Genomic DNA, 12096 nt, shown 5'->3' with positions numbered 1-12096 from the left:
TTTTTATTTACTATGTATTTGCATTCAGGTATCACAGATCAAATTTATTTTCGTTCATTGTGTGTTAATTTGCGTTTTTTGATTGAGTTAAGCTAATCAATTGATAATTGATTATGTGTCTTTCTATGTTGTGATGTTATACTATTGTTGCAGATAAAGAGAAGGTTTGGTACCATTAAAACATTTAATCCTTCTGCAAAATGTTTGCACCTGTCCTAAGTCAGAAATCTGATGTACAGTACATGAAGTTGTCGTCTGTTTATGTAGTTCATACTTGTTTCTCGTTTCTCGTTTTTATATAGATTAGACCCTTGGTTTTCCTATTTGAATGGTTTTACATAATTTAGTAATTTTTGGGGCCTTTATAGCTTGCTATTCAGTGTGAGCTAAGGCTCTGTGTTGAAGGCCGTACCTTTTTCTATAATGGTATTTTATAAACTGATACTTGGATGGAGAGTTGTCTCATTTGCACTCATATCACATCTTCCTATATGTATCTAAACCCAGAACCAAACAGAGAAAAACGTTATAATTTTTCATAATTATTTCAGATTCCAATTGTATGATGTAGATTCATTATTAGCTGACAGTGGTGACATCTATGACACCAGTATAACTGGAGGTCGTGTTGGAGTGTACCAGTTTGGCCAAGAATCAGTTTTATGGTCTGATCTGAAGGTCCAGTGTATCCCCAGAGACAATAAAGCTTTGTATCTTGATGGAGTGGATGATTATATTGTGCTTACCAATATTACTCGTTTAGACATTTATCAAAGGTGAGAATAGAAATAAATCCTTGTATACAAATTATTGAATTTCATTTCCATGTCCATATGGTTTTAGTGCATAATAACAAATAATGTCTTTTGTTGTAATTGACATGTGAAATATTTAATTCTTGAGGTATAAAAACTGTCAGGATTTTTCCCAAAAAAATATATCTGAATTATAACTACTTTATAACTTAATTTCTTTTAAACCCAAAATTCGCCTTTTAATAAGAAATTCAAAACATTTGGTATGTAGGAAATAAGAAAGAAAGATTAAAACATAAAATCATTATTTGAAAAATTGAAATTACATCAAGTGCTGATGGCAAAGGTTATATGACAGACACAGGATACTTATCAGTAGTTTCATCGCCTATTAAACTTTTCATGCTTTTTAACTTAAATGTTCAGTCAACACATTGAACTGACTGGATTGTGGAGTCAGTTATTTTTTCTTGGTCACCAATTTTCATGGATTAAGGACATAGTAAAATTTACTTGAATATTTGATTTCATGATTTTACAAAAGTCTTCAACAAGCCTATAGTAAATTTGAACTTCATTGGACATTTTATTGCATGGTTCACCCGTACCCACAAAATCAATAAAAGTGGTATCTCATGAATAATAATGAGTCAACAGTAATAAAAATATTCACTGTTCCTTATTTTTTTAATAAACAATCGATGTATTAAAAAGCATTTATTGCTATCAACAGTTTTTCCGTTGGACTATGGATTAAGATAGACTCATTGGCAGGGGGTGATATGCCATTATTTTGTACAGACACTAGAACTATATGTTTATGGTTAGATGGAGGTTTTATACACGGATCTTATGGAAACAATACAGTAACATCTACATCTACTATCAATACAAACCAATGGATCAGTCTGTTATACATATATGATGAATCAGGTGAGATTATACTAGAACGTTCAGTATAGCTAGGCTAGCTACACATTCAAAAGTCATAAATCTACGTAGCCCTATGTAGCCGCTACGATATTGAACGCAACCCAGGTAAGGTTGTTTGCTGGTAATGCAAATTCTGTTCCTCATGCCTTACTTCTTCAATTTTGAACCAATTGATTGATCTAAAGGAAACGAGAATTGAAATTCAATCAAAATCTTAAACATGTTCACAATTTGTACACTAGAAATTTTCTATTCCCGATAAAGTATAGAAATGCTTTACATTTGTCTCCTTTGTAACTTTAGAAAATGAAAAGCTAAACTTCAGTAAGAGGTTTCTATTAGGTGTGGACACACCCCTCCTTGATGATGAAAAAGGTGCTGACCTTGATAAGTCATTTTTGTTTACGAACATCATGGGTGTGCTATCTTATTAGAGATTGAAATAAAAATCTCCTTTTTTTTCAAAAGGAGAATTATCAATACATTTTTTCTATTAAAAAAAATGCAACAAAAAATTTTAAAATATATTTTAGAAATGTTTTTTCTTCAATTGTGTACATCAGGTTTATTTTACCACATTGTACTAATGATTTCATGTTCTATTTTTAAATTGACATATTGTCTTAATTTTTTATAGAATACTCAATGACTTTGTATGTGAATGGAAACTCAGTTGGTGTAACTAGTGATGTTACTCCTATTGACCTGGTGAGTTTAATGGATTTTAATATTTATATATTTTTAAAGACACAATTTATAAATCTGCACAAGACGAGGTACCTTGACTTTCTTCATTATAGTTAACGATAAAAAATATTTATCTACTCAAGATTTAGTTGATTTTATAGGCCCTAAAAATGGAAAAGTTATATAACATTCACATTACCAATATTGTACTTGATTCTCTTTGCATCATCTATTGTGTGTCTTTATGTCTTCTTTCATTTTTTCATTTCTTTCCAAGCGCTGTCAGTTTATTTTCGATTTATGAGTTTGACTGTCCCTCTGGTATCTTTCGTCCCTCTTTTAATGACCAATTTAAAAGATCAATAAAGTTGCTGTCATCAAATTATATATACCAGCAAGATAGCCATCTTGAATTGAATATTGAAATAATTCTATTTTAGACACAATATACCACAGATGAAGATACTTTATTTTACCTGGGGAAAGATGCCAATAACTTCTATAAAGGCTATGTTGATGAGGTAAGAACATAATAAATCTCACTTTAGGTCATAATTCCTCTTAGCTCCTTAACTTAGAATACTTTAACCTAAATCAATGATTTAGGTTCTATTCAAGTCTGATCTGTAGCATAGAGTGTGGAAGGAGGGTTCCTAATTTTAATTATAATTTGTTTTTTTATAGCATTTTTCTCTATTTATTTCGCCCATTTTTCAGTTTTATTTATGATTTAGAATCTGATTATTATCTATTCCTTTTTTATTTTATTTTTTTGCCTAATTTTTCTTTCTTTTCTTTAATTTTAGCCCTCCATTTTGCTCCTTGTGTCCATTATTCTCCATTTTATTAACCCCATCTAGACCCTCTTGTATGACAAGGGGTAAATAATATACATAAAGGCAACAGTAGTATACTGATGTTCATTAGTCATAACTGAGTGAAACAATGGAAACACTGAACTGCAACAGAAACAACAAACATACATAGAAACAGACTATTTGATAACAACTGCCACATTCCTTACTTGGCTTGGGATTTAGGGTAGTTATTTGACTTGGGGAAGAAAAGAGTAAGTTTTTTTAAGACTACAACTTTTAAAACTTAGAGAAATGTTCAGATTAGTAGTTGGGAATAGTTTTAAAGACTTTATATTTTAAGACCCTTTCTGTAAAGCAAGGTTTGGTATTATGTTAAGTAATGATTTTTCTTCATTTCAGTTTGTGTTCTATAATGTGGCACTGTTAGGAACAGAGGTTAATGATCACATCCATTTACCTTCAATCACAAAATATCCAACATACCACAGATATGGGCAGCTATACTATAAAATTGATCAGACTACTGGTACCCTGTATCTTAAAGATGAGGGACTACTTGATGTACCAGGTCAAATACATGGAAGTCCTATATTTGAAGATGTAAGTAATATGTAATTTATCTAGTTATAATGTTTTTTATGCCCCACCTACGATAGTAGAGGGGCATTATGTTTTCTGGTCTGTGCCTCCGTTCGTCCGACAGGTTATATATTTTATATTTTTATGGTTATTTTTTTTAATAATGTCGAGGTAGTTTTTGATGAAGCTGAAGTCCAATCAACTTGAAACTAAATACACATGTTCCCCATGATATGATCTTTCTAATTTTAATGCCAAATTATAGTTTTGACCCCAATTTCATGGTCCACTGAACATAGAAAATGATAGTGCAAAGTTCAGGTTAAAGTTTTTGGTCAAGGTAGTTTTTGATGAAGTTAAAGTTACATCAACTTGAAACTTAGTGCACATGTTCCATATGATATGATCTTTCTAATTTTAATTCCAAATTAAAGTTTTGACCCCAATTTCACGGTCCACTGAACATAGAAAATGATAGTGGGAGTGGGGCATCCTTGTACTATAGACACATTCTTGTTAAACTGTAGAATATTTTATAAAAAATATTTGACATACATATTATTTAATTTACTTGAAATATACTGAGTCCTATGCATAAAGCTTTCCTACAAATGGTAAAAGCTAAAATAGTGTCAAAAGTCAAAGATGAGTTAATATACTGAGGGCAAAATCATATTCTTTTGCCCCTTTGGTCCCTTTTTGAATCGAAGCAGTCAAAAAGTCAAAATGAAAAGCATTGAGAACCCTGAATGTAAGTATGTATATTGCTGTGAAATGTACACTTGGGAAGACCTGTTAAATAACTGATGTAACTTAACTCCTATATTTTTATTTTCATGCAGAGCCTCCAGGATTATAGCAGATTTAATTTGGAATATCCTGATAATTAGCAAGGAAATTGATTTACATAATTGTTAAGGACAGAAGTTCCAGAAGAAAATATCAACATATTTGGGAGAGATGATAATATTGAACACAGCAATTTACATTGTTTGATGAACTGTTATTAGATATATTGAATGAAATAAACTGAATCTGTGATATATTTTATATTTTTATGGTTATTTTTTAATAATGTTGATTGTTATACATTTTTATTTAAAACAAACATGTTATAAAAATGCAATTTATTTTATAATAAAAATTATTTGTATAAAATTATTACTTCATACTTTACTTTTTTTTAATTGACTTTTATGATTAAATATAAAAAAGGGACTTGATATTATTAAATTACAGATTAATGAAGTGTAGGTAAAAGGATTTTATTTTTTATCTGGATAGAGGTAACAAACAGACCACCAAATTAATTCCTTGGAATTGGCTTGAATTAGCTTTTTCGTAACAGTGAATTCAATAAGAATGCCATTTTCAATACTCTTAAACAATATTGGAAAACAACTGTAAAAATTCAATCCAAATCTATTACTTGCTTTAAAATGGAATAGTTGGTGAGGATGTGAAGACTTATCTGGAAAAATACTTTTTAATTTTGTTTAAAAATTAATCACACAACCCCATTTGTGTCTGAAAACAAGATAAATGCATTGCTGTTTGCTTCTGTGGCTGAAATATTTCATGCATATCTATTCACTGGTTAAGCAAGATGAGAGGATGTCGGCTCACTAGGAATCTATTAAACCAAGAGTTCCAAATAGTGAAGTTGAAATCATCCCTTCAGATTTTACGGATGCCATCACGAGTTGGTTGACCGTTAGGGAATAATCTTTTCACAGATGATATCTGATATGTTCCTTATGTAGTACTACAATACCATTCCCTTTTCATGAATATCACCTATCGAATTAGACTATCTACCGGAATTGTAATAACATAAGGAACACAACGGGTGCCACATGTGAGCAGGATCTGCTTACCTTTCCGGAGCACCTGAAATCACCACCAGTTTTTAATAGAGTTCATGTTGCTTAGTCTTAAACTTTAGTTTTTTATGTTGTGTCTTCTGTACTATTATTTGTCTGTTTGTCTTTTTATATGGTGTTGTCAGTTTATTTTTTCAATCTATGAGTTTGACTTAATTTTGTACCTCTCTTAATGATGGTACTGCAACTCATTTTATTGACAAATGACGAAGTTCAAAAGTTTGCATTTCCAAAGGAAGAAAACAATTGTCTTTAAATTGAAATAAAAATGAGCATGAAAGTTTTATAAAAAATGATTTAGTAATAACCTGTAATGAGAAATTCAACTAAGGAATTTCATTCATCATATCATATCTGAATGAAGCATTGATGGAATAATAAAGAAAGCTCAAGCTAATAATATTGAAACATTCGATGCTTTCCATATGAATAGATTTAAAAGGGGCACTAGTTGCGAGATATTAAAAAAAAAACAATATGATTTTGTTTCGCTCAATCATTAATGAAGGGAAATAATGAAGTCTTTAGTAGCCAGTTTAGTTAAACTTTGTCAAAATAAGCAAAGAAACAAATTTACAAATTTTCACTATTTATCTACATTTGTCAAACAATTTGAACAGTACTTAATTGTTCTTGACAAAGAAATTTGCAATTTTCTAGCTCTTTTGTTCCCGCCTTAATTTCGTTATTGGGACATCACCCAATGCGACTGTTCACTGAGTTATATTTGTGTGTCTCTCGTGAAGCAGGAACCGCCCCTCTTCCATTGAGTCGAATGAAGTTTAAAAAAAAGAGCGATGAATTGATTTATCCAATAAAACGGAATTTGATGCGACTGTCATATAAGTTAGAGGTTTAGCGCTAAAACACAGGTTTAATCCACCATTTCCTACATTTGAGAATGCCTGTACCAAGCTAGTCAGGAATAGGACAGTTCGTTTGATGTGTACATTCGTTTGATGTGTTTTGTCATTTGATTTTGCCATTTGATTAGGGACTTTATGATTAAATTTTTCTCGGAGTTCAGTATTTTTGTGATTTCACTTTTTGTTTGAACACATTATGCGTATACTGTTTAAATATTCAAGAGAAATACTTTGAGGTGAACGATTCTGTTCTTAAATCAGGTATAGGAACTGGGTCATTAACATATTATGCTCTTTGGGTAAAGAGGTGTATGATATGAAATGCATTACACACATACAACAAACAAGATATAATTAATTGAATCAAACAACAAATCAAACTAAAACAACAAAAATAAGCAAACGCATGCGATGAACAAACAAACAGAAATTGACAAAATACTCAAAATCTAGATTGGAACAGCTACAGTCTGTTCATATCTTATTTCTTTTTAATCATCATGATAGACTTTTTTAGTGGCGTTGTATTTTGTCTCCAATAATACCAGTAATTACCAGCACCACGTGTGTCATTGTATCTCCCATTCAAATTGGCATAATCGCAACTTCTAAACCACCAGCCAGCATGCCTGTCAACAGCACAATTACCGCTGTTTATATCGTTATCTGAATCTTTCGTGCTAAATTTCATGCCATTACCATTATGTAATCCATCGCCTGCAAAACGAGCGAAAAAAGTGTCTTAATATAAACATAGAATAAGATACAGCAGAGTTCAAATATAATATCATATAAACTGAAATCTATAGTTTAAGATAAAATTTTCCAATTAAAGCATTTCAAACTTTTCTTACAGTGACTTGACTGTTAGTGTTGCTATTCACCAATTGCAACTCATTCAAAATTTTGACCCAATTGCAATTTGTTTTATTAATTTAAATTGTTCAACTGGTCAAAAATTTGAACAAACTGTTCAGCCAAAATGTGAAAGTGCAAAGTGATAAAATAAATCATACTTACAATCCTATATGTCTGTCACTCCACTGTATTGATGTAATTCCTAAATCAGTCTATCAATCTGTATAGGTATATTACAGCCATTACCATACTAAAGGGGAACTGTTTTATTTTGAATTGCTATAAAAATGTCAAAACTAAGCTTTTATACAGTTTTTCTTTCGAAAAGTATTCTATATTTATAAGAATCACACATTATGTGAATAAAAACATTTCATATTCAGTAAAATATTTGAAATTGCAATATGTTTGTAGGAAGGGGAGATAATCGCTTTTTGGTTTCAAAAAGTCTTTATTCAAAAGAATAGTATTTTAGGTTATCTCTCCAAGGAAGCATATTGTTATTTCATACATATTTTACTGAATATGAAATGTTTTTATTCACATAATGTGTGATTCGTATAAATATAGAATACTTTTCGAAAGAAAAACTGTATAAAAGCTTAGTTTTGACATTTGCTATTCACCAATTGCAACTCATTCAAAATTTTGACCAGTTGAACAATTTGATTTAATAAAACAAATTGCAATTGGGTCAAAATTTTGAATGAGTTGCAATTGGTGAATAGCAACACTAACAGTCAAGTCACTGTAATTGGATTATATATGTTCAAGAAAAAAAATGACTAAATACAGAACAAAAGCCATAAACCTGGATATAATAGTTCCAATGACTGATACGTTATGGACCACTACAAATGATGATTAAAATTGGCACCTGCTCAAATTATAACTCTTAATAAAATAGTTATAAAAGGTACCAGGATTATAATTTAATACGACAGACGCGCGTTTTGTCTACATAAGTCTCATCAGTGACACTCAGATCAAAATAGTTATAAAGCCGAAACAAGGACAAAGTTGATAAAAGTTGATGACCCAGCTAACGACGAAATGTGTTGCAATTTATTATTTGATCATGACAGCTCTGGTTTTGATGTGAATTATTTTGTTACTTTGTTAATTTAGAATATTAAAAAAAAAGACGTATGATATATTTCACTATTGAAACATCTTAACAAAAACACCATGCGTGACAACAGTTAGAATAGTTTAGTTTGAATATACCAGCGGAAATTTATTTTTGTTTGATTTTGCGGGCTTTCAGATAGTTCCTGTGCATAAATGTGAAACACATTTATAAAGTATGCACGATTGTCGTCCTGAGCACACATTCATAGTGTAAAAATGGTATAAATGGACGGGGCAACAAACACTATTTCTTAGTTTCAGTTCAAAATATATTTCTTATTGTAACACCCTGTAGTTCATAAAATTTGTTACCTGCATCACCAACATATCCAGTTATATCTAGCAGGTACTTAGTACTCTCATCACCTATTAGAAAGTGTGAATAGTTTGCATAAGCGTGGAGGCCATTGAAGTCTTCTACATACACACTAAGATCATGATCGCCATTAGCAGAAATCAAATGTACATTATCATTTCCTGAAACATAATCCAACATTGGTATTTATAGTTTTAAAGGCTTGTGTGTTCTTTCCTAGGAACAAACATAAAGTTAAAATAAACTCGTCATTGATACCAGTATTAAAATTATGTACGCGAGCCGCGCTTTTCGTCTACAAATAAAAAACCGTAAATGACGCTCGATTTAAAAACGTAAAAAAGGCAAACACATTAAGCATGAAGTTGATAAGCATTGAGGACCAAAATTTCTGAAAGGTTTTGCCAAATACAACGAGGGTAATCTATTCTTTGGGTAGAAAATCCTTAGTCTTTAGAAAAATTTAAAGTTTTGTTAACAGCTAATTTATAATTATAACCATATCAATGATAACTCATGCCGACACAAAAGTTCTGACTACTTATTTGTTGATCATCAAACTTCATTTTAATTTTGATGTTTTATTCCTCTTGTTGAAGGATAAGGATAATAGTACTGCAACTGACATCGAAAAAGACGCTTAGTTTACGAGTTTAATGGTCCAGAATAACACACGGGTGCAAATTGTTTTAAATGATAGAATAATATCTATATTTTAATTTCCGTCTGGTCGTAAAAAGTTTCTATGGTCACATTTCTGTATTGATATTTCTAGGTCTGACCTATATGACCTCAATTTCACAAAAACGTGACCACTCTGGATTTTTACGACCAAACTTTTCTTATACATATAATTTAGGTGTGTGTTCTTCCGGACCCTTGAAGTTTTAAAAAATGAACTCTGGTTGCAGTACTATAAGTTGACTGTCCCTCTGGTATCTTTCGCTCTTCTTTTATGTGGTTTCATGATGAGTTTTTAATATTCTCTTGGTATTTTCTTTTTTTTATATATCTTTAATTTACAATGACAATATTTAACCATCTTTTATCCGTCAGGAAAAAAAAGTTACCACATAAGCACCTTCATATGAACTATATATCTCCATTCAATAAGATGTTTCAGGGCTTTCGTTTCATACCTTGAATTCATCGATAAAAGGTTACTTATATATACAAGAAGCTATATTGAACCAAGAACTAATAATAGCAAATTTCAAAACATCTCTTGGATATTAATGATGACGGAAAAGCCTGAGTTATGGTATATAAATGAAGCAAACGAACAATGATCTATACATTTGTGAAAGGAATGATCTTGGTCTCCCGTTAATAAATTATACAGAATGCACTTATTACCAAATTTATTCACGTCTGGGCATGCTACTGATGTCATCGAGTCTGCTTAATCTGCCAAAAGGCCTGCGTTTACAGCGGATTTTGGAGAGGTTTGTGTTGATCGTATTTACAATGATCAGTCTGGATATTTTGTTTAGTATTTTGTTTACGGTTATGTATGGAAACTTAGCTTCATTTCGAAACTATCAATACATTTTGCCTTAGCATTGCTTTCATTTATTTCTGTTTTTTTTTTTACTGAAGATGCAGTTTAAAGGTATTTTTGAATACTAGATATTAAAATATGCTTGAGTAATTATCAATAAGAAAAAAATATATCTGTTAAACAGTCTCAAATTATTTGAGCTAATAAGTCATTATCTGTAAAATTGCAAAAATATAATTACCTAGCCAATACTCTGTCTGAACGGTACCAAACCCAGATTTATAGTCCGACCAACTTCTATAAAAATCTTCTTTACCATTTATCCTTCTTTGTATTACCTGAACAGTACTATATAATTCATTCACCTTATGACATGCATAATTAATCCAACCAAACATATTTACTTTTGTCGGTGTTTTTCGTATGTGAAAAGCAAAATCACAAAAATACTAAACTCCGAGAGAAATTCAAAACGGAAAGTCCCTAATCAAATGCAAAATCTTATGATAAAACACACCAAACGAATGAACAACAACGTGTTCTTATCAATCTGAAATTGAAATGTCAGTTTGTGTTGCAGTGTTGTTTTTTTTTTATTAATGAAAGAAAGTGATGCATCACATTTTGATGCAGCACTGGGGTAACATAGGTTTACATCTCTAGCTAAATTGACATTGATTCCTTCCTTTTATAGTTGCTGAACGTCATTAAGGTGATCTTCAGGTGTAAGCATTATGTGGGTCATTTGAGGAAAGTGATCTCATGGTCAAGCATAGATAACTTCTACTTATGTTTTAATTTTCATATTATTTTTTTTTTGTTCTGTATCGTGTCATTTTGACAGAATTAGAATTTGAATGATTGGGAAAGCCTGCTCTGAAGAAGACACTTATCCTTTGAATGCACCCGGTCTCGCTCTATCGGGTTCGCCCCATTTGGTTTTTAGGTCAGACCCTTGTGATTTTTTATAACGATTGTCATGCTCAAATTGATAGCAATATCTGAACATAGTTTTACTTCGATTGCGTCTCCATACTATGAGTTCAGGGTCAAAGTGGTTACCAATACGAAATGAATCATGTGACAGTAATACGTGGCATAGTCCTACATTACTCTGACGCCCAAAGGTTGTTTTGCCAGACAGCTGGGCTGTAAGTAACATAAACTGTAGGCCTTTTCAAACACGTATTCATAGTTACCGTCCATTTGTTTCCTCCTCTCATTAAACAGAACACAGATATTTCCTGAGAACTTCCTTTTGGGATGATAGTATACACTCCATCTCTATCTGAGGCTATGTCAGCACATTCTGTAGGCGGTCCTTTGAAGAAAATTGACAAATTACCACTATCTACACACAAAACTAAACACAATCGCATATTCTTAAACTTATTCTTTGTTATCCATCAAAATTAAACACTTAAGATAAACGAAGTTAAATGTTTCATCATCCAGAATCAGCTAGAATATACATTCTTTTTTGTGTTTTATATATAAAAAAATCTATTTCGAAGAAAAATCAATCAAAATCTTAGAAAAAAGAGAACAAATGATTATTGATGATACAATGCATTTAAATATATGACGGACAGTTTTCCAATAACGACCAAGGCGGAGAGGACTTATGTTTAAAATATGTCCGTCTCTCTGTCTATCATTTAGTCTTTCCGTCCGACCGTGTGTGAGTCCATCGTAAATCTTAGAAAATAATTTGAATATTCTATATGTATTGTCTTGCCACTGAATGCATGTGTAATGACAGAAGATAC

At 31.2% G+C, this 12096-nt stretch overlaps 2 protein-coding genes across 3 annotated transcripts in view; one reads left to right on the top strand and one right to left on the bottom strand.

The window, feature by feature from the left end:
• LOC139481040 (uncharacterized) overlaps window positions 1-4930 on the top strand; it is a 107588-nt gene extending 102658 nt beyond the window's left edge. For both annotated transcript variants that reach the window (XM_071264075.1, XM_071264076.1), the window contains 6 exons: window positions 552-776; window positions 1489-1688; window positions 2326-2396; window positions 2816-2896; window positions 3593-3793; window positions 4615-4930. In XM_071264075.1, the coding sequence (XP_071120176.1) occupies window positions 552-776; window positions 1489-1688; window positions 2326-2396; window positions 2816-2896; window positions 3593-3793; window positions 4615-4662 (826 nt within the window). In that variant the 3' untranslated portion in view covers window positions 4663-4930. The remainder of the gene's footprint in view (window positions 1-551; window positions 777-1488; window positions 1689-2325; window positions 2397-2815; window positions 2897-3592; window positions 3794-4614) is intronic.
• Window positions 4931-6856: 1926 nt separating this feature from the next.
• LOC139481039 (techylectin-5B-like) overlaps window positions 6857-12096 on the bottom strand; it is a 46178-nt gene continuing 40938 nt past the window's right edge. Inside the window, exons 9-12 of the mRNA XM_071264074.1 lie at window positions 11527-11648; window positions 10569-10665; window positions 8823-8987; window positions 6857-7238 (exon numbers count right to left, since the gene is read on the bottom strand). Of these exons, the coding sequence (XP_071120175.1) occupies window positions 7003-7238; window positions 8823-8987; window positions 10569-10665; window positions 11527-11648 (620 nt within the window). The 3' untranslated portion in view covers window positions 6857-7002. The remainder of the gene's footprint in view (window positions 7239-8822; window positions 8988-10568; window positions 10666-11526; window positions 11649-12096) is intronic.

This window comes from Mytilus edulis, chromosome 7, assembly GCF_963676685.1.
Source record: "Mytilus edulis chromosome 7, xbMytEdul2.2, whole genome shotgun sequence".
NCBI classification, from domain to species: Eukaryota; Metazoa; Mollusca; class Bivalvia; order Mytilida; family Mytilidae; genus Mytilus; species Mytilus edulis.
Note: the sequence above shows the minus strand (reverse complement) of the source record. Positions and strands in the feature narration are given on the sequence as shown.